At 39.6% G+C, this 23156-nt stretch overlaps 2 protein-coding genes across 2 annotated transcripts; both read right to left on the bottom strand.

The window, feature by feature from the left end:
• Positions 1–9482: 9482 nt before the first annotated feature.
• LOC113027444 (interferon-induced transmembrane protein 3-like) lies at positions 9483–11753 on the bottom strand. Its single transcript, XM_026177056.1, has 3 exons — positions 11588–11753; positions 10611–10837; positions 9483–10206 (listed from the first exon to the last, which is right to left on the bottom strand). Exons 1-3 carry the CDS (start codon positions 11715–11717, stop codon positions 10009–10011), a joined length of 555 nt encoding a protein of 184 aa, XP_026032841.1. The 5' UTR covers positions 11718–11753; the 3' UTR covers positions 9483–10008.
• A 9050-nt stretch (positions 11754–20803) lies between these two features.
• On the bottom strand, positions 20804–22833 carry LOC113026439 (dispanin subfamily A member 2b-like). Its single transcript, XM_026175244.1, has 3 exons — positions 22601–22833; positions 21756–21982; positions 20804–21555 (listed from the first exon to the last, which is right to left on the bottom strand). Exons 1-3 carry the CDS (start codon positions 22728–22730, stop codon positions 21400–21402), a joined length of 513 nt encoding a protein of 170 aa, XP_026031029.1. The 5' UTR covers positions 22731–22833; the 3' UTR covers positions 20804–21399.
• Positions 22834–23156: the final 323 nt, after the last annotated feature.

The raw sequence follows: 23156 nt of genomic DNA, 5'->3' as shown, positions 1-23156 counted from the left end.
ATGCCCGTAGGAGCAGTCGTGCAAGAGAATGTTTCTGGATGGCTCTTTGGCTACGCCCTCAGGCAGGGCCACCAGCATCACACCTGAATTCCATCACAGGTAATCACAGGAGTACTACTTCAGCCAGCACGGTCTGCTGCTACACGCCAGTCTGTTCAGTCACTATAGTGGTAACTAGGCTCGCCTATGGTCTGTATCTGCTTTAGTCTTTTGGCTCGTGTTAATTCTGCTATAGTTCGCTGCGGAATTTGTGTTGAGTCTGCTTTTGGCTCCTTTCGTGAGAACCTCTGTTCATGACACAAACAGCACAGGAAAAAGATGTACTGTGTTAAACCCAGCATCACTTCTCTCCACAGTAGCAGTTGGTGAACCACATGATTTTATAGCAGTCAGTTCACCCATATCTGACCTACAGGATGCACTGCTGGTTAACTTTAAATCTAAATGTCTTTGTGGGTGATTTGGCCTCACGCAACCTGTAATATGATATTTAATCTGATACTCGGGTTTTTCCTTTTTTCCCTTTGTATAAGGATAATTATTGTTGCTGAATGACATATTTTTAATGTATGCATTTGCCCATATATACACAATAGTGATTGTAATAATGAAAATTAGAAATATATTGGCAACCAGAATGGTGCAACGGTAAACCCACGGGCAGTGGAGCCATAACATAACACATGATCCAGACTTAGAAACAGGCAGCAATAATGAGAAAAACAACCAAGATTAGTGAGAAAGCACTTAAAACTAGCATGACTGCTATGAAGATGATCAAAGAGAGAGACTCAGAGTTGTTGAGGTGTCTTTCTTCAATTCCTGCAAGAACATTGTGTTTAAGTAAACAATCCTAGGTTAGGTAAATTGAGTAGACTGAGAGTAGATTTACATTATATTTCAATTAAAATGCTTTTCGTAACATGTTTGTTTGGTGGTGGTTAATTGTGATTTTTCCAATGTGAAATATTCTCACCCCAACCGGTCGCAGCAGATGGCCGCCCCTCCCTGAGCCTGGTTCTGCCGGAGGTTTCTTCCTGTTAAAAGGGAGTTTTTCCTTCCCACTGTCGCCAAAGTGCTTGCTCATAGGGGGTCATATGATTGTTGGGTTTTTCTCTGTATCTATGAAGCGCCTTGAGGCGACTTTTGTTGTGATTTGGCGCTATATAAATAAAATTGAATTGAATTGAATTGAAATATGTGCTGTGGCCAGAGATGGACAGTAACACGTTAATGCGTTATTATAATCCAATTACTTTTTTCAAGTAATGAGTAAACCAAAGGATTACCATTGCAAAAAAGTAATTTGATTATTGTTACTTTCCCGTAAGCACGCTGTGTTACTGCATTACTAAACCGTGATTTTGTTTCTGAGAGTGTCTCATGACAATGACACACGAACCCGCCATGTCCGTGGCAGAAACAGTGTGTAGATCAACAATGGATAATATGAAGTGTGGGAGAGAGTACGGCCATGCAGCATTTAAAGCTTGGAAGTACTTTGAGTTTGATTTCGTGAAAAGATGCTGGAATATGCAGAAAATGTTAAACAAATTTCTTCCAGTCAAAGATTGTTGCATATAATTTAATTTTTGCTTAATGCAATGTGCATAAAGTTAAAATATAAAAACCAATAAAACAAGTTTTAAAAACAGACTTTTTCATTTGATTCAATTTTATATGATGGATTATGAAGAAAAAATAGACTTGGGCTGAAAGATCTATTGCTTTATTACGTATTCAGGTTTTTAAAAAGTAAATAAGTAATAAAGTAACTAATTACTTTTGAAAATAAGTAATCTGTAAAGTAACAGGATTATGTTCTTGGAGAAGTAATCAGTAATTAGTAACTAATTTCTTTTTTCAAGTAACTTGACCAACCCTGGCTGTGGCTCCAAAAGGTTGGGAATCACTCTATTAGGATATGTTAGGCAAGAAAAAATGCACACACACGCACAAGTACAATGGAAGTCCCAAAAGGTTGATTCTGTTCATGCACAATGACTGTAATTAGCACTACTGAATGAAATGGGCTGGGAGGTCAGTTCTTTGATCATTAATATCCAAATTCTCATGACCATTGATCAACAACTACTGGTCAAAGTCCAGTGATCAAAGACCATTGATCAAATCAATAATGAGGATGAACACATCCTGGACAGGGAGAGGGAGAGATCTCTGAGGGATGGAGATAGCTAGCAGGAAAGATAAGGGAGAGGGAGAAGATGAGACCGCCTCCGTCAAGAGCCGAGAGAGAAGACAGATTGAGAAATATAGAGAATGATAGGTAGAGTTGCATTGTGTTGTTTTGGATCTAGAGAAAGCAGATGATAGGGTCCCAAGAGAGGAACTGTGGTACTGCATGAAAGAACAGGAGCGGAAGAGAAGTATGTATATGTGTAGAATTTTTTTTTTTTAATCTTCTCTATAAGTAATAAAAATAAATAAATAATTATTTGCAAAAGAAATAAGTGACTATAGAACAATGTCTTTGAAAGAAGTAAGATAATATAACACCAGTAAACAAAGAGTCTTTTAATGATGTGCAAAGTACATCTTGAATGTGTATAATCTGTATATCATGTGCATTTTCAGTCTGTAGCACATGCAGCCAGTTACTCAGCGGTTAGCACAGTCACCACAATAGAAAAGGTAACAGTTTGTGTACGTGCTTCTGCAGGTTTTACCAACACACAGGAACTTTAAAAGTCATGCACTTGTTGCATTTGGTGCAACCTGTTTTTTCTTCACAGTTTCCAACCACAATGGAAATTAAATCTCACCATAAACCTTCATACTTTTTTTTTGCTGTGGTTTGATGGCTAAGTAGTGATGTTTGAGTGGATGCACAAAGCACAAACATGTTTACTAAAACATGAAATACTGAAAGAGCTTCTTTCTACTGCACAGAATTCCAAGAACTAGACTTTATCAACCCCTTTTTATGCTTTATGTTAACCATAACTTAACCATATTTCACTTGGAAGAAGATATCTTCTCCCAACATACTCTCAGTTAAATTTCTCCATGTTGTATTTTGTGAACACAAGCTCTTCCACATGTGAGGGGAGTCTGGAGTGATGTGGGGACACAATATCTCCTGCTGTGCTAAAGATCCTCTCAGAGGGGACACTTGTTGGGGGGCAGGTGAGATATTTCATTGCCATATAAGCCAGGGCTTTCTGTGGCTGCATCATTTTTGACCAGAAGATCACTGCAGGATCTGAGGTCAGTGATTCAGTGCTGTCCTCAGCTAAGCAGTTCTCAACTATCTTATCTTAAGCACCATATGAGGCAGATTTGGCTTTTGGTTTAGCAAGATTGTGCACTGCCCCCCAAAAGAGGCTTTTTTGCCCACTGGTCTCACTCTCAACTGAAGATGAGCTGGCAACTTCAGGTACCCCAGAAACATCATCCGCTTGGAGTTCTGCATCCACCTCTGCAGCCACATCTGCCTTGAGCCTGTCAAATTCTGATGTACTAAGTAGTGACATGGGCAAGCTCTTAAATTGGGGATCCAGTAGGGTGGCTTTAAAGTAATGACCTGAGGAGTATCAAAGACAACCTGGAAACGCTGAGCCAACTGAGACTGCAATGTGGTCACCAAGTGCCTCTGGAAGAGCCTGTACATCCACATTCACCTTTAAGTTTGTTAAGGCAGTCTTGAGAGCCTGCACACAAGGGATAACAGAAGACAGAGAAGCCACATCCTCACACAGGGTGTGTGTGGCCTCCTCAAATGGTTGTCAATGGTTTTCACAGTGGCCTGTGTTGTGGAAGTTTTCCATTAAATAAAGCCTGCAGACAAGTGGTGAGCGGTAGCTAACATTCTTTAATCAAAACAAAGCACAGAAAACCAAGCTTGGTGGAGAGGATGCATGATTGCGGGGCAGACGGTCAGCAGAGTCTCTCTCTGAGCCTAGCATGGCTCTCAGTGAAATACCTTCTCCAGGAACAAAGAGACAAAAGACTCTTCCTGTGGAGTTGTCTGCTTTCCCCAACTTCCTTTCCAGACCCCCACCATCTGTTTAGCTGCATGAGTGTGAGACATGCTAAAATCCAGTGGCACTAAGGCATTATACAATAAAATAATGTGAATAATACATAAATAAAAGAAATTCTTATATAATTGCACTAGTTCCCATTGATGGTATGACATTACCATCAATGATGGTGTGGTCGTCTCTGCTTGTCATCATGCCGCTGGAGCATGTGGAAGGAGGAATTCCACCTGGTTGACACATCATGCACCAAAGTGTTCTTGGAAAGGCCAAGCTCTTCCTGGATTTTGTGAAGTTTGTTCACAGCTTTGTTTGATCTGTGTACAAACCCAATGATCTTGGGAGCAATCAATATCACATTGATCACTCCCTGGCACTCTTTTAGACCAGCTGTTACCGCTATTTGTAAGGTGTGAGACATACACATAATGTGCACCACAGCCATTGGTGCAACCATGTTAGTGGCATTATCTGTGACAAAATACTCAAAATAATTTATGCTCCAACACTATCTTGCCATTGTTTCACAGCGGCCTGGAGGTGAGGTAGAATGTTGGCTGCTGTGTGATCTCCATTAAGAACCTCCATCTTGAGAAGTGCTGTCACACGTTTATCTTCATCTATTCATAGGGGACTCTGTTTGCTTTCTATCCAGTGGCCATTGAGAGAAAGATATGCATTTGTGGAAATTTTGCTCATCCAGATCTCAGACGTGCAGTGCACAAATTTCACCTCAATTTTTGAGAGAGCTTCTTTTACTTTTGTTTTCGCTTCTTGGTAAAGTTGTGGTATAACTGTGCGAGAGAAATGCCAATGAGATTGGTATCGAGGTGCAACCACATTGAGAAGTTTGTGAAAATCTTTATCCTCCACTACTGAGTAGTAGGGATGGGTATCGAAAACCGGTTCTTGTTGAGAACCTGTTCCCACTGTTTCAATTCCTTGGAATCGTTTGCCATTTTTGCAAACGATTCCCTTATCGATTCCAGTCGCCCCGAATGACGTCACCACGTTGCGGAGCGTCATTTACCTGGCAGGAAACACGGCGGCTCAAACGCTCAAAAGTTTGGTTATACTTTATGAGAACCGATGACAACAGGGCAACTTGCAAAGTAGATATTTCATTTAAGGGAGGAAACACTACGAATATGCAAAAGCATTTGCTCACAAAACACGCGATGACACGCGTTTTTAATTCCGCTCCGGACTCGTGACTCTCAACCCAGCAGCAGCGCTAACGTTTGCACGTCCTCTCCCGTTAATGCGGCAGGTAAATAATCAACTAACAGTGCATATTATGTTAGCGCGATCTGCCTTATTACAAGACCTGCCATTACTGTACATGTAGGTGACCATGATGAGAGAGACAGAGTCTGGCTGGCGCTCGCTGGCAGTTCTCGCTGCAGTCTACCGGTAGCGTCTCCTTTCAGGCCAGGATAGACGAATGTCACCGAGCAGTGTCTAAGTTTGTGGTCAAAGGCTTGCACCCATTTGCCACAGCAGATGCCCCCGATTTTTGGTAAGTGAATGTGTTTAATTGTGGGCAGGGACATTACTGGATATTCTTGTGTAATTGCCACAGAACAATTTATGTTATACTTTGTTATTGCTACAGAAGAATATTTATTTTATTATTTTACATTTACAATTTTTTTTCCTGGGGACCCTGTGACACCCCATTGAAGAGCCATAGGCTGGATCTCTTAAGATCTCACTGTTGGGTTTGTAAGGCCATGTTACTCCTAAATTTCTATCTTGTTCAAAGAGAAGATATAAAACAAAGCTCTGAGCTAATCGACCTTAGTGTTCTCCTTTTAAAAAAAAAAAAAAAAGAATCGATAAGAGAATCGATAAAGAATCGAATCGTTAAACAGAATCGAAAATGGAATCGGAATCGTTAAAATCTTATCAATACCCATCCCTACTGAGTAGGGCATCACATGAAGGCAAATCATTTCTCCCACTGTGTTTGTTATTTGCTTTGCACTGAGGTGGATAGCAGATGTTGTCAGATGTTTGAGATCTGCCTCTGCTAATTTGAATTTTGTACAAGTTACATATCACTTTGGTTTTATCTGCAGGACTGACTGTGAAATGCTTCCACACAGAGATTGAGCAAGTTGTTTAGGGTCAGTGGAGGACCAAGAGATGGCTCAGCAGAAGCCACACTCTTTTCTATTTGGTTGAATAGGTTAAATAGCTTATAACCTACATCTTGCTGTCTGCAAAAGCCAGAATAACTTAAACGTACCATGCCTGTGAAGGTTAAACGTACCATATATCGCCCACAACTGCATACAATTTGAAACAACTACACAAGCATTGTTTTAACCTTTTTAACCGAACGTTAACGTTACTCTGTCAGCAGCAATGACTGTTTTCTACAGTCATTGGTCAGCAGCCTATTGTCTAAAGCTAACACAGCTACATAAACAGAGCGAACATGAGAGCACACCAGTGCAGACGTCGATAATGCAGCGCAATGGATTAATCTCCCGATCAAACTCCGCTTCCTGAAAGTTGTAAACTCCCTCCAGAACCCGGTTAAGGTACAAAAATCAATTCAACAAAACTAGTGATGCAGTTCATTCTTTTTTCGCTCAGCCATGCCTTCTCTGTTGCTGAGTGCAGCAGCGTGTGTCAGTTACGTCTTTACACGTTACTCACTCGCTCAGTCATCGGGCATGCATTGCGGTCTCATGAGGAAACGCAGCTTTTGATATAAAGTTTCTCTTGTTCGCGAATATAAATATCTTTAAAATATTTGTTCGAATTAAGTATTCGTAAAAAAACCAAAAAAAACCAAAAACAAATCAAAAGCAAAAGCAAAAGAAAAAAAATACGTTATTTGCGCCTTTCCGAATACCGTATTCAGGTTCGGCTCCATACCTCCTATTTGTCACTTTTTTAATTTTTAAATTCATTTTAAGTTCCAGTGTGAAATATGTCACACCCAAAGTCTTGTGCAGTGCACAAGACTTTGACAAGACTTTGACAGAAACTTGTGCACTGCACTCTCACCCAGTCACAGTTTGTAGCTCTCGACCACATGCTTACAAATCCTGTTAAATCACTGTTACCTGTGTGAGACTGTCTTCATCTGAGCTGTTGTAAGGAGCAGCATCTAAACACTTTGAACTTGAACTGAAGCTGGGTCTGTGGGGCACTGACGCTGTTGGGATCATTTGTTTGGAGCGCCACCTGGTAGTCAAGCAGATGAAATACCAGTGAGATGGAGAAGAAGGAAAAACAGTGTTGTTGAGGCTTGAGTTTTGCAAGACAAAATACTTAGTAGGGTAGGTCTGATCAATAAATACAGTAATGACACAATTAATTACCTAACAAACACAGCTGCCACTTAACACACTGTACAGTATGTTAAGTTTTCAAATTAATGATTTATTCGTAGTTTTCAGTGGACAATGTAAAATACTGTGGTTTAGGGCAGCGGTCCCCAACCTTTTGTGCACCACGGACCGGTTTCAATATTTTCACGGATCGGCCTTTAAGGTGTGGTGGATAAATACAACAAAATAAAACCAGTACCAGTACCAAAAAAAGAAAATTTATTCATAACACACGGGGAAAGACCCAGGAAAACTGATAAAAAATAATGATAAAAACCGATACGAACCCTGAAAACCATAAATTTCACACCCGAGCCTCAACCAAAGTCGGTCTGTGAGTTGGTACCAAACGGCTCACAGACTGGTACCATGGGGAGCACTGGGTTAGGGGATGTAATGCACCTCTTATCATAAATGGCCAAATCTAATCTCATAATAAAAATTTTTAACTTAAGAAGTTAATTTAATAAAGGTTCATTGTGTCATAATATTTATACAGACCAAATGCTGACATCTCCTGGCCATCAGTTACTATTAAATTTCAGTGGCAGGAAGAACTTAACACAAAATTCTGATGATGAGAAGATTCACTGCTGACATTTTGTTTAGTAAAGCTAATAACAGGCAAACTGAACATTTATACACAATGATCACAATGATACAACAATCTCCGTATGAGTAAGAACTTAATAAGAAGTCAGAAATAAGAACTGAGTATTAAATCAGTACTACCTGAAATGCGATACTGCATGGATTTAGATTAAAGGATTGTTTTCTGAGCTACAGTAACTAGACCGGGCAGCATGGTGTCACAGTGGTTAACACTGCCTCAAAGCTAAGTTCGATTCCACCCTTTCTGCTTTGATTTTGCATGCTCTCCCCATGTTTGCGTGGGTTCTCTCTGGGAACGCCAGCTTTAAACTCATCTAAAAAACTTCAAGAAAAAATCTGCCATGCAGCATCTTGTCAAGACTGGGCTCGATGCCAAGTGACAAGCTGGTGGAGTTGAGGGCCAGCTGCTCCACCTCTACAAAGTAGTTAAAGCAGATTCTGATGTACACAATTTTATCAACTGGCATCACTGGGTATTCTTATTGTGAACAAAACTGGACCATGCACAATGCAGTCAGACAAATACCGTTCCCCTGGCAACCACCAAACCCAGAAACGTGATTCGTCACTTCAGAGAAAACGTCTCCAGTGTTCTAGAGTCCAGTGGCGACATGCTTTACACCACTTCATTTAACGCTTTGCATTGCATTTAGTGATGTAAGGTGCAGATGCAGCTGCCCAGCTGAAACTGAGACTGCAGAAAGCTGCCAACCTCTGCGCTCTATGCACCTTGGCATCTGCTAACCCCGCCCTGTGATTTTATTTGGTTTACCACTTTGTGGCTGAGTTACTGTCATTCCCAGTCACTTCCACTTTGTTATGATTCCACTAACAGCTGACTGTGGAATATTTAGTAGCAAGGAAATTTCACAACTGGACTTGTTGCAAAGGTGTCATCCTATCACAGTATGCTGGAATTCAAATCACTTCATTTTTTCAAAAACGTTTTTTGAAGCGGTCTGCATGCCAGCTGTTTGATTTTATACACCTCTGACCATGGAGGTGATTGGAACACCTGAATCCAATGATTTGAATGGTTGCCTGAATACTTTTGCCAATATATGTGCAGGTATAACATTCCTGTTTTTAAAAAAATCAGACTCTTTCATGATAACTCTTAAAAGGGGTGCTACTACACCTCTATAACCTGCTCATCTAGTAATGATTTTCAAGCAGGGCAATGAAAACAAAAGCTGTTAAAAGCTAATCTTTTTGATTTCAGGTAACTTTTTGTGATTCTGGACAGAATGCTGTTTTTTACTGATATGAACAGCCTGCATCTTTGTAAATAGATCATAGATCATACTGCAATTGCAATATCACAATAATTGGACTCACTTAGTAAATCTGCCCCATAGTGTATAAAATGTGTCTTGTGTTTTACTGATGTGATCCAGTGTAACTCACTGCTGTAAAATTCCCTCTATCCATCACTTTCTCCAGCTGGACTGTACTGAGGTAAAAATGAATCCTGAAGACTGTAGTACAACAGAAAGATTTTACTAAAGAACAGTTATTACAGAGAAGTTTAAGCACACTTTGATCAGTCAGTGTAGATCAAAATCTTGAGCTTACATAGCATACTGCATTCTACATGCAAAGCAACTCAACAGCAAGTATTTATTTAACAAACAGTTATTAAAAACGCTGAAATATACCAGGAGTTCATGAAATGAAAAGAAAAATGTTACAACGAACATTCACACGATCTGTGCAACTTTGTTTATTATGTCCATTGTTTTCATGAATGGCCGGATGGTCTGTTGCAATGACTTATGGGACACCTTTTTCTTCTTCATTTTCATAAAGGATGCTCCAGTGTATCCTATGCTAAAGGAAGCAATAAAGGAAGCACCAAATCACCTTTCCTTAGTAATTGGGTAACTGGAACAGCTTTTATTACTACTGCCACAGTTCCTAACTGAGAGACTAAGCAAAATGAACTATTGGAGCACACCTTTAGTTTTTAAATTAAACAGTGGGTCTGAAGCTGTGTTTTTTCTTGTACCGAATATGAGGCTTAATAACAAGTCACAGAAGCAAGCAACTTAATCTCTGTTAAAATGATAATAGTATGGTTCTCTGTGAGCATAAGCAGGTGCATTTGCAAACAAAGCACTGATTATAATAAAGAAAATCATGAGTACAATGACAAACAGGACTGTGGCAGCAATGTTAAGCCCACGGGCAATGAACCCATGATGTTGTGCACCCTCCAGATCTCCGGCCACCTTCCGGTCTCTGGCCTAGAAGGACAGAAACATATAGTTTGTAATGGTGTAATTATAATGTAATTATCTTTATCCCATTGTAAACTGAAACTGCAAATGTTAAGCATAGCCTAAGTTTCATTATTTGACAAAGTTAAGCTTCATGTTTTTAGTAAATGCAAACAATTATAATAATAATCCCAGGTGCTCTTTCACTGGTGGGGATTTTTTTGTGCCCATATATTTTCTTTGTTACTATCAGTGTAGGAAATGATGTAAACTGTATAACAAATGTAAGATATTTCTTTCAGTGTTGTAGTTTTTAAAAAAGAAATTTGCACTTCAGCTTTGGTTGTGTTCGATGCCATGATCATGTAGCTTGATTTATATGGTAAGATATGATAGGCAGGTAGGTACAATGTATATATTCACACACACACCTTGATAGAATAAATGAGAGCTGCAAGTCCAAGACAACAAGGGTTTAAGTAGGCAAAGCAGAGGAGGGACCAGATAATATGGTCCTTTGGAGGCTCAGTGACGATGTTCACACTGGTGTGCTGAACCAATACAGATCCTCCAGGCTGTCCAGAGGGCCCATCATAGGTCCTCACCTGCATTGGAACATAAGCTGGAGGTTTCATTGCTCTCACTAGTCTGAGCTCAGCTGCAGTTTGGAGAGAGGAAAGATATTGAAAAGAGTTACTGACATTGATGATTTCATTTTTGAAGTCTTTGGGCAAAGCAGTTGTCTCTGTTAGAAACTGAACAGTAACAGCTGTGTCTTTGGGGTCCAGGTATTTCCAAAATGTTGCATTGTCCTTGCAACAGAATTTTTCTAAATCTGTGAATCCTGAAATCTGACTTCACTAAATAAATTAATAAATAAATAATGTAAATGATATGAATATGAATAAATGTTTTGGGACAGAACACACGATTTTCTGAGGATTCTGCACTCACAGTCGGTGATACAAACTAAGTTAGCATGCAGTGACATTAAAAATTTGCTTACGCACAGTGATAAAATCTCTCTTCTGCTTTTTACATGAAGCCATTAAACAGATCCCCCCCCCCCCCCAACCCTAACATCTTGATTGCTTTTCTGTGAGTGAGCACAGAACAAATGCAGATTACTTCTTCTGAAAACTGTACCAAAAAAAAAAAAAAAAAAAAAAAAATGAAAACTGTACTAACCTTACCAATACTGCACTACCAATTACACCAATTACAACCAAAGACAAACAAAGAAGATTCTTATGTCACAACTTCAATATATGGCAGAGAAACTTCAAGAAAAAGTCTTTCACAAGATTCCCCCATTGTGCAACAGCCTCATCGTGAAAACAGACAGCATTGCTACACACACACAGCTACACAGACACAAAAGGAAATGGAAATTAAAAAGTTTTCCTACTTTGAAGTTCATCGTGCCTCTCCTCAGACTCTACTAAAACAACTGAATCTTCAGTTCCAGTATCACGAAACATGTCGGTCATTGGACTCAGCCGTCTGTAATTATGTGAAGTTAATAGCGTGCTCAGCATACAGGAGTTGAAAGCAGACGTTGGTGGTTTAGTTTCACATTTGTGCTGTGCTGTGCTTGGTTCAGCTATTTGCGTCATTGGCATGATCAAACAGGATAAGGAAGGAAGTTCAACACAGCCTTTGTTGTTACAGTGACAATCAGATACAGAAGGTAAAACAAATATTGAACACTTTTCTAAGTAAATATATTTTGAACGGTGGTATTGACATCAAATTCTCACCAGATGTGAGTACCAATCCATCCAGTAGATGTCCATAAATTATGTGCTCTAATGAGAAACACTACAGGGAAAGAATTTTGAACACATGAGGAAATGGAGATCTGGAATCAGCATGGAAAATTGTTTCAAAGAAAATAAGTAATGAGGTAAAGCATCTTGAAGAGCATTTAAACTTTACTGAGCAACATTTAGACAAGCCTGTAAAATACTCTGAGGATATTGTCTGGTCAGATGAGACCAGATGAGATGCTTGTCATGAACTGGCTGTGCACAGGCAGGTGAGGACCCAAACGCAAAACTCATGGAAACAGAATTGAACTCAAAAATCACTGCTTTATTGCAGGCTTAACAATGATACAAAACTAGACTGGGAATGCTAAACTGAGGACCGAGGAAACACAGGGAAAAATCACACAGCTTCAGGGATGAGACATTGACGACGCGACACAGAACTGAGGGAGACGTGGACATAAATTCACAGACGGTTAACGGGGAACACAGGTGACAGTGATAATCATAGCGAGACATGGCAGGAGCAAACACAACACTGACGCACACTGACGGGAGACTATCAAAGTAAAACAGGAAGTATACAGAGACGCAGACCAGAGAGGGGGAGAGAACACAGACACAGCGGGCTGAGGAAAACATGAAATAAAACACAAGGAGGAGAAACGAGACTCACAGATACACAGAGGGGGCACACAGGGAGTAAAGTAACGAGGGGAAATCTAATAAGCAACATCTTAACAGAACAACTTAGAAACCATGGAATAAATAAAGAACAAAATACAAAAACACAAGAAAACTAAGAACGCTGGGTCAAAATGAGCCAGGACCATGACAATGCTACAATACACACCGTGTTTTGGAGGTCAGAAGGCACTGCATATCATCCCAAAAATACCAGACCAACAGTGAAGTCTGGAGGTACGAACATGATGGTGTGGGGATGTTCTTCAACAAATGGGACCAACATGCTTCGTATAATTGAAACTACAAAGAAAAGGTTAATAGTGTCACTTTATTTGTAGGCTCCAAATGGCATCATCCTCTGATCAACACTGACTGTATTTTAGAATAGAATAGAATAGAATAGAATAGAATGCCTTTATTGTCACTATACAGATGTACAATGAGATACAGAGCATCTCAAACTCAGTGCTAACATGTGGGAGAAGAAATGTGGGCGAGGTGCACAGTTTCTGCAGCACTATATACATATGAACAGTATTTAGAAAAAAATATATATATATATATACATATATAAAATCCACAAAATAAACAAATCCGGGAAAAAGGAAACAAATATGTAAATAAATAGTCTTGTGCATATACAGTTTGGGTTATTACTCTGTGGTGGTTTATAGAGGGAAGTCTTGAAATAGGCGGTGGAACTGTGTTATTGGTGCATGTGTGAGTTCAGGGTGGTTATGGCTTCTGTTCTTGAGTCTGTGGGTCTTTGTGCTGATGCACCTGTAGTGCTTCGCTGAGGGAAGCAGGTTGAACAGGTCAAAGCCAGGGTGGGGAAATGTTGTTGATTATGTTCATTGCCTGCTGAGACAGCGGGAGGAATAAATGTCCATCAGGGAGGGGAGAGGGCAGCCGATGATCTTCTGAGCTAACTTGACTACTCAACTGAAGCCTCACTCTATACCCCTTAGTGCAGCTGCCATACCTTACTGTGATGCAGTATGTTAGCAGGCTCTTAATGGAGGTGTGGTAGAGGGTCAGCAGCAGGTTGGAGTCTGTTTTGTACTTCTTGAGGACTCTCAGGAAGTTCAGCCGCTGCTGGCCTTCTTGACGGCCGCTGTGATGTTGTCTGTCCAGGAGATCTCAGCAGAGATGAGGATGACAAGAAACCAGAAGTTGTGGACCCTTTCCACAAAGGGGGGGGCCAAGTCAGTGCTGTGCCTTCTGAAGATGAAAATGATCTCTTTGGTTTTCTTGGTGTTCACATTTTGATGGAGGGGGAAATTTAGGAGCAGAAAAAGGTTTAAATACTGTCATTGCTGGCATTTTATTCAGTAAGGCTCATTCTACAAAAACTATACATTTCTATATAAAGTGCACAGCTCCGCTTTCTCAGGAGATAACGCAGAGCTGTACTACAGCAGAGTGACAATCACATACCTTAATATTTAAAACTTTTTGATGCGCATGGAGTCAAAGCATTTGTCAAAGGACTTGTTGAAACACTATTCTATTTCATTACAAAGAAAATTAAGACGTCAAGTAATAATACTGCAAAAATGCATGGATGAAAACTATATTTTTATTATATTTATATTTTTATACCAGGTTAATTTCAGGTACCAGACCTGAATGACGTCTCACCTGACGTATCACGCTGGTCAGACGTCCTCATCCCAAAATATAACATACCGACGCTACGTGACAAATCGCCAGTATGTTACACTTGTGGAAACATGAGAACCATTTGGAATTAATCTACACGTGTGCATTTATTTTACTTTCTCATCATGAATCACTTTGGAAAACCCTATCTAATATGATTAAAGTTGTGGTTAAGGTTAAGAATAAGGTTATGAACTGAGGACTGAGCCTGTCATCAGCCGGGAGACAAGAAGGGCACTGCCCGTCCCCCAACAGCGTGCCCCGTGTGACCCCGGAAAATTCCTGGGAAGTGTTCTTCTATGGGCTCAAATTGTGGTCATAAATTTTTTGTACTTGTAAATCAGTTTTGTACTTGTAAATCAGGATTTGTATGTCTAAAAAGAATTTTTTGTGTGTGTGTAAAAAAGATTTGTGTGAGGACTTAGCCAAAAAATACATGTGAAACTCTGCACTCAAGTTTCAAGTTACAAGTATGAATTTTGACCCTATTTTTCTTCCTTTCATCTGATTGGCCAATGTCATGTCAATTAGAAATTTAACAATCCAATCAGAGAACAGATGGGTTTGGCTATTGGAGGGCAGTGTTGCCACTTTAGCGACTTTGTCGCTATATTTAGCGAGTTTTCAGACCCCCTTAGCGACTTTTTTTCTAAAAAGCGACTAGTGACAAATCTGGCGACTTTTTCTGGTGTTATTGGAGACTTATTTATGATGACTTTTTGACCTGAAAGCGGGTATCGCTTTTACTCTCAACAAGCAGCAGGTGCTGCCGTGGGCACCTCGTCCGTTCCAAAGCGCTCACGGGCGGAGGATAGTCCTCCCCCAGCTGCTATCAGAGCAGAAGATGTTCACACCTACGCATCCGAACTGCAAATGAACCGCGCATGAGCGAAGCCGCTGCTCCCGCACTGTAACGCAGTAAATTCTTCTTTTACTGTTATGCTGTTTTGTAGATCACGAGGTTTAAAACTACTTATAAACACACACACACACACACACACACACACACAAAATAAGTCCACCAGAGTGCCTATTTCGGGTCACTTTTGCCGGTCCAAGCCCGGATAAAGGAGCAGGGTTGGAATTGTGACATTAAAAAAAACAATAATTGCTAAAATAAATTTAATTTGTAGTTCTAAATAAATTCTAAATGCATTTAGGACGTTTTTACTCACTTTATGTCTCTTCCACGATGTTATTTCTCTCTCCAACAACGTAGGTTACAATTATATTAGCATGACCAATTATATGCAAATTACGCAATGACGTCATTTAGTGTTTGACTCCTAACCTCTCTGTCCATGCTCCTCCCCTTCCCTCTCATACAGGGTTTCATGCTACTATTGCACTTACATACTTAAAGTGAGAGGTACCCCCTTTTAGGTTCCAATCCCAAAACAGTGACTTAAAATTACTTTATGTAAACACATATATTTTCACATTTATTAATACTGAAAAGATGACTTATGTAATGAATCTATGAATTATAAAACAAACATGAACTCAATCGTAAATAAAAATATAAAGCAGACGTCTGGCGCTTACAAGTAGTTTTAAACCTTGTGATCCACAAAGCAGCATAAGAGTAAAATAAGAACTGACTGTGTTACAGTCAGTGCGGGAGCAGCGGCTTTGCTCATGCGCGATTCATTTGCAGTTTGGACGCAGGGGTGTGAACATCTCCTGCCCTGATAGCAGCTGGGGGAGGACTATCCTCCGTCTGTAAGCGCTTTGGTATGGGTCAAGTTCCCAACGGCAGCACCGCTGCTTGTTGAGAGTAATAATAATAATAATATACAATATACAATGTAGCTTGCCATCGCCAGTGTGTGAATGTGTATGTGAATGGGTGAATGACTGAATGTAGTGTGAAGCGCTTTGGGGTCCTTAGGGACTAGAAAAGTGCTATACAAATGCAGGCCATTTACCATTTTTACTTGTATTCACACTATTCACACGTATTTTTTGGCAAAGTCCTCACAAAAATCTTTTTTACGCACACACAAATTCTTTTTACACATACAAATCCTGATTTACAAGTACAAAATATTTATGAGCCCTGGTTTTTTCGTGAGGTTTCGTCCTGTGTTGTTTATTATTTGTGTGTACTTTGTGTCCCCTGTTTGCTTTGTTATTCTAAGTAAATAAAATGAAATTTAATCTGTTATGTTATTTAATAAATGTATTTTTATGTGTTTATATGAAAATAAAACTTTATTTATATATTTATTAATGAACAAAAATGAAATAGAAAAAACTGAAATGAAAAAAAAATACATTAAAACTCCTCAAATAAAATAATCAATGATGCGTGTGCTTGTACTGCCATGTTTTGGCCAAGATTTGGCTTTCCTTAGGTGAGAAGCACATGAAAAGAGAAAAAAAAAGTGAAGTTGTGGCTGTTGAAGGGCTCTCAATAGAGATGTGCACTGTCCGAAGGTCTGAGACAGAGTTAGGAATAAGATTATGGGTAGGGTTAAGTTAGGATTAAGGTTAGGGTTAGGGCTGGAATACATGGCTGGAATGTGTGTTACCACCAGGAGTATCATTCTATTGGATTCCATCCAAAATACGGTGCATATCATAGGGGTGCGTAAGGTTATCTTTATTTATCTTTACATTTTCTAACTAATTTTGTAGTTTGTAACTCAGTTATTTTATAATTAATATAATAATATTAAATGGATATTTTAGCAGTGGACCATTAGACCAGACTGTTTGACGCAATCCCTTTTTTTTTTTTTGCCTGTCCTATTTGGTTCTTTAGCCGTCAGAATTGTTGTCTGACAGCCAGGAAGGATTTACTTTAACAAGTGGAGCATCACGGCCTTGCCATATTGGTCCATTTGATCGACCTTTGTTGTTACTATTTATTTTTGTTTTATTTTATTTTCAGTTGTTACAGATGGGACAGACATGGATTGGGGATTGGAAAGGGAGAAAGAAAGATGAAGGAAAAGAAAAACAGAGGAGAAGCAGGACAGTGAGAAAGGGCACTTACAAAGAAAGAAATCTCCCGGATCACCCGTTGAGAGAAAAAAAAACAGGAAAAAAGAGAAAACAAGCAAAGAAAGAGCAACATTATAAAAACACCATCACAATATTCTAGCTAACAGTAAATAACAGTTAATACTAAATATTGAATGTTGTTGTGGAGCATGCAGGATCGACAGCGCACAATTTGCTTTGAGGTAGAAGTAGGGATGGGTATCGAAAACCGGTTCTTGTTGAGAACCGGTTCCCACTGTTTCAATTCCTTGGAATCGTTTGCCATTTTTGCAAACGATTCCCTTATCGATTCCAGTCGCCCCGAATGACGTCACCACTAGGGATGGGTATCGAAAACCGGTTCTTGTTGAGAACCGGTTCCCACTGTTTCAATTCCTTGGAATCGTTTGCCATTTTTGCAAACGATTCCCTTATCGATTCCAGTCGCCCCGAATGACGTCACCACGTTGCGGAGCGTCATTTACCTGGCAGGAAACACGGCGCCTAAGCGGCTCAAACGCTCAAAAGTTTGATTATACTTTATGAGAACCGATGACAACAGGGCAACTTGCAAAGTAGATATTTCATTTAAGGGAGGAAACACTACGAATATGCAAAAGCATTTGCTCACAAAACACGCGATGACACGCGTTTTTAATTCCGCTCCGGACTCGTGACTCTCAACCCAGCAGCAGCGCTAACGTTTGCACGTCCTCTCCCGTTAATGCGGCAGGTAAATAATCAACTAACAGTGCATATTATGTTAGCGCAATCTGCCTTATTACAAGACCTGCCATTACTGTACATGTAGGTGACCATGATGAGAGAGACAGACAGAGTCTGGCTGGCGCTCGCTGGTAGTTCTCGCTGCAGTCTACCGGTAGCGTCTCCTTTCAGGCCAGGATAGACTAATGTCACAGAGCAGTGTCTAAGTTTGTGGTCAAAGGCTTGCACCCATTTGCCACAGCAGATGCCCCCGATTTTTGGTAAGTGAATGTGTTTAATTGTGGGCAGGGACATTACTGGATATTCTTGTGTAATTGCCACAGAACAATTTATGTTATACTTTGTTATTGCTACAGAAGAATGTTGCAGCTTTAAGGCAGGGATGACTCCTGGAGTTGCTTTCTCACTGCATATGCTTTATTTCACAATCAGATCGATTCGATAACAAAAACATACAGCAGCTCCTCTCCTACTCCTAGCCCTTCGCTGCGGTGGAAAAAAGAACGACTTCAATCCCCTTCAAGGAACATACCTACAAAATAGTTTTCCTGATACACCAATGGGGCGTTCAATGCCATCTTGTAAATATGAGTACTCTGGCAGAGTAACAGTTCAAATGAAAAATACACCAGAACAAACAAGCAAACAAAAAAAAGAAGTGTGGGGTACCTTTGAACCAATGAACAAAGTATAACAATTTATACTTTTTAACATAACCCGACCCCGTCAATATGTGATATGTCTCACAAGAATATTTATTTTATTATTTTACATTTACAATTTTTTTTCCTGGGGACCCTGTGACACCCCATTGAAGAGCCGTAGGCTGGATCTCTCAAGATCTCACTGTTGGGTTTGTAAGGCCATGTTACTCCTAAATTTCTATCTTGTTCAAAGAGAAGATATAAAACAAAGCTCTGAGCTAATCGACCTTAGTGTTCTCCTTTTTAAAAAAAAAAAAAAGAATCGATAAGAGAATCGATAAAGAATCGAATCGTTAAACAGAATCGAAAATGGAATCGGAATCGTTAAAATCTTATCAATACCCATCCCTAGGTAGAAGCCAAGAAAAGTGTACTTTGTGTCTATGAACAGTGAACACCCGTGTGCACACCTGTATGGATGAGCACGCTTGTATTCAAAAGGTTTCTCCATGTAACGATCTGCTAGAGGGTATGGGGAGCCATAGCCCAGTTCCCCAGGGCATGAAGCAGGTATGGAGGAGATCCAGGCCCAAGAGTGTGAGACCCCAAGGAGGACCACCGGAGGGGCATCCGTGCCACCCTCCTGGGAAGAGTGAGAGGATGGCAGAGGAATGGAGAAGAAGTGTACTGGTTCTGGTTTTTGAGAACATGGGAGATGTGCAAAACTGTGCCATATAATGAAGCTATGGGAAAGAGTTGGTGAAGATAGTTCAGGGAGAGAGAAGTGAACATCAGTGAGTAGAAGTATGGCTTCATAGGAAAATAGGAAGACCACAGAAAAGATTCAAGGGTATAGTGTATAGAGGGTTGGTGTAACAGAGGAGGATGCAAGAGATGGGGTGAGCTGGAGAAAGATGATCTGCTGTTGCAACTCCTAAAGTGGGCAGTGGAAGAAGAAGATTCCCAAGTGTGATACATTTATTGAGTTAAGATGGTCAGTTTAGTGTAACGACCAAAAAATCTACTCTACTGGAAATAAACCTTAAAACAACAATTCCTCAGAAGTAGACTATTTCCATTCTAAGATATTAAACTACAATATTCATTTCTAAAAAGGAAGAAGGAATTGCTATCGAGGCTACAAGAGCTCCTGGAAATCAATGGAATCTAAAAAACAAACAAAAAACCCAACCCTAGGAAATACATTTTTAATGAGTTACAGTCCAACACCATTTAACCCTTTAAGACCTACCATAGAACCAAGTCCACCAGAGCTTATATTATATTTTTACATGCTGTGGAGCCATTTTTGGGAGCATTTCAAGTTGCTATACATCAATACAACCATTATAGCCCAAACTTTAATAATATGTCTGCATTAAGTGCATAGTAATTACATAAATTGCCAAAAAGTGCAATAAACTACAAAAAAATTGAAAATTGTTTTTGTTTTTTTAACATATATTTCTAGTTAGAGAAATTTAAGAGGCTTATCCCTCAAAACTGTAAATACAAAAAAGTTGCACAAACTAGTTTCCCATCACAGAAGATTAATTTTAAGTGTCTTCATAGTTTTATTTTTGAAATACACCAATTTTCATATATTGCAGGAAAAACGAAAATAAATATTATAATGCAAATTTGCAAAATAACAGCATATGCATCAAAATAAACTATTTCCAGCAGTGCAATATGAGTCCTAAGCATCCCAGAAATGACACAGAAAGTCATAAAGTCAAACATAACTTTTAAAAACACAAGTATAGGCTCATAAGTCCCCGATGGTAAAAAAAAAACTACATTGGCGCAAAATGACGTCACTTCCGGTTTCGGGCAGGTCATGGCGGACATGCGACAGTTCACGCTGATGGACGTAGGAAGTGTTACAAACAGCTGATCGGATCAGCAAAGCGTTTTTCTGGAATATTATGTTTTTGTTGCTGCAAGTGATTTTTATGCAGTTTTTGCAAAGCTATATGTGGAAGGAAACTATGACCTAGGACAAGCTGATGGCATAAGATGTAAGTACAACTCCTCTGGTTTCATATGCAAAAAAAATTATTGCGCTAGCTTACGTGGTTGCAGTGCTACCGGGATTTAAAAATAGTTACGCAAAATGGAGCGTGTCCGCTCCGACCGGCTTTAAAGGGTTAAATCTCAAAGATTATATTTATTATAATATAGCTTACAAATCAACTCTAAATTCTCTAAATCGAACAAATTCTAAGGGGATGAAATGTCCACACTGTTTCTGTGGAATATTAGTGAGTGGAAAATGAAACATCTCAATAAAAAGATTTTCCTGCCACAAATGAGCTGAGATCCCCGTCAGTGAATATGCAGCATGATCCACAGCTACAGAAAAAAGGTTTTTGTGAACAAAGAAGAATTCCGTATACTGTCATTCATTGTTCCGTATGTAATTTAGCAGACGCCAAATGCAGTGTGCTTATTTTTCACCTGGGTGTAGATAGATAGGCACAAACATTAATTTAATTGGCTAAAAATCATCTTTATATACATTTACCTTCACTGGAATATGAAAAAACAATATATATGAAATGTGATCTTTTCCAAACAAAAGACTTGCCAACAGAGACAAATCATAGTCAAAATCTCATAATGAAGACTGATTATAAAATTGATGCTAATATTTATCATCCAAATCCAAAGTCACAGCAGCAAGCAATGCACTGCAATCTGTTAAAAGGAAGCGTTTTGTCAGGGTGTGTTACTTTGAGGGCTTAACGAGATACCCGTGCAAAAACAACTATCATTGTAATAATGAATATCAGGAGTCCAAGGGCAACCAGGACTGTGGAGGTGATGTTAAGCTGGCGAGCAGTGGCCCCATAATGCCGTGCACCCTCCAAATCTCCAACCACCTTCCGGTCTCTGGCCTAAAACGACAGAAAAATATAGATTGTAAAAGTGTAGTTGGAGACCATGGATATTAACTTGATCTATGTGGTAAAATCAATATAATGTAGGTCATAGTAAGTAGACAGGTAAATATTAATATATTTTTTCATGCACACACACAGACACAAACACTCAGAAGAATAACAGATGCTCAAAAAACTGATTTATTTAACCTCACCTTGATAGAATAAATGAGAGCTGCAAGCCCAAGACAACAGGGGTTTGAGTAGAAAAAGCAGAGGAGGGACCAGATAATATGGTCCTTTGGAGGCTCAGTGACGATGTTCACACTGGTGTGCTGAACCAATACAGATCCTCCAGGCTGTCCAGAGGGCCCATCATAGGTCCTCACCTGCATTGGAACATAAGCTGGAGGTTTCATTGCTCTCACTGGTCTGAGCTCAGCTGCAGTTTGGAGAGAGGAAAGATATTGAAAAGAGTTACTGACATTGATCATTTCATTTTTGAAGTCTTTGGGCAGTGAGGGAGTTAAAGCAGTTGTCTCTGTTAGAAACTGAACAGTAACAGCTGTGTCTTTGGGGTCCAGGCTTTTCCAAAAGGTTGTTGTGTCCTCGCAACTGAATTTTTCTTAAATCTTTGAATTATGAATGAAAAATCTGCTTACGCACAGTGATAAAATCTCTCTTCTGCTTCTTACATTTAACAGGTCTGACATGCTGGATGAAATATGCTGAGTGTCAGTGGGCTTGAGCACATAAACATCACCTATCGCCCTTCCCCCAATTCTGAAGCCTACATTTAACACAGAACAAATGCAGATGTCGTCTTCTGAAAACTGTACTAACCACCACAGCCACAAAAATTCAATTTTGATTACAACCAAAGACAAACAAAGAAGATTCTTATGTCACAACTTCAATATATGGCAGAGAAACTTCAAGAAACAGTCTTTCACAAGATTCCTCCATTGTGCAACAGCCTCATCGTGAAAACAGACAGCATTGCTACACACACACAGCTACACAGACACAAAATGAAATGGAAATTAAAAAGTTTTCCTACTTTGAAGTTCATCGTGCCTCTCCTCAGACTCTACTAAAACAACCCGATCTTCGTTTCCAGTATCACGAAACATGTCGGTCATTGCCCTCAGCTGTCTGTAATTATGTGAGCGTAACAGTGTGCTCAGCATACAGGAATTGAAAGCAGACGTTGGTTTCGTTTTACATTTGTGTTGTGCTGTGTGGGTTCAGGAATTTGCGTCATTGGCATGATCAAACAGGATAAGGAAGGAAGTTCAACACAGCCTTTGTTGTTACAGTGATGGTCAGAGATACAGAAGGTAAAACAAACATTGAATACTTTTCTAAGTAAATATATTTTGAAAGGTGGTATTGACATGAAATTCTCAGCAGATGTCAGTACCAATCCATCCAGTAGATGTCCATAAATTATTTGTTCTAATGAGAAACAGTACAGGGAAAGAATTTTGAACACACGATGAAATGGAGATGCAAAAAAGGCAAGCAAAATCAAGACACTGGAGGTCAGGACACAGAGGAGTGAAAAGAAATATCAGAAGAGTTATCCAGTTGCCAAGAAAGTAGTGCACCTGTGG

Source organism: Astatotilapia calliptera, chromosome 7 (genome assembly GCF_900246225.1).
Source record: "Astatotilapia calliptera chromosome 7, fAstCal1.2, whole genome shotgun sequence".
NCBI classification, from domain to species: domain Eukaryota; kingdom Metazoa; phylum Chordata; class Actinopteri; order Cichliformes; family Cichlidae; genus Astatotilapia; species Astatotilapia calliptera.
This window is presented reverse-complemented; position numbering and strand designations above follow the sequence as displayed.

Coding starts and splice junctions, on each gene's coding strand:
- LOC113027444 (XM_026177056.1), bottom strand. CDS start 11,717: ATGCTGAGCACGCTATTAACTTCACATAATTACAGACGGCTGAGTCCA. Junction 10,838..11,587: donor GAGGCACGATGAACTTCAAA/GTAGGAAAACTT, acceptor TCCAAACTGCAG/CTGAGCTCAGACTAGTGAGA. Junction 10,207..10,610: donor CTCTCATTTATTCTATCAAG/GTGTGTGTGTGA, acceptor CTGTCCTTCTAG/GCCAGAGACCGGAAGGTGGC.
- LOC113026439 (XM_026175244.1), bottom strand. CDS start 22,730: ATGCTGAGCACACTGTTACGCTCACATAATTACAGACAGCTGAGGGCA. Junction 21,983..22,600: donor GAGGCACGATGAACTTCAAA/GTAGGAAAACTT, acceptor TCCAAACTGCAG/CTGAGCTCAGACCAGTGAGA. Junction 21,556..21,755: donor CTCTCATTTATTCTATCAAG/GTGAGGTTAAAT, acceptor CTGTCGTTTTAG/GCCAGAGACCGGAAGGTGGT.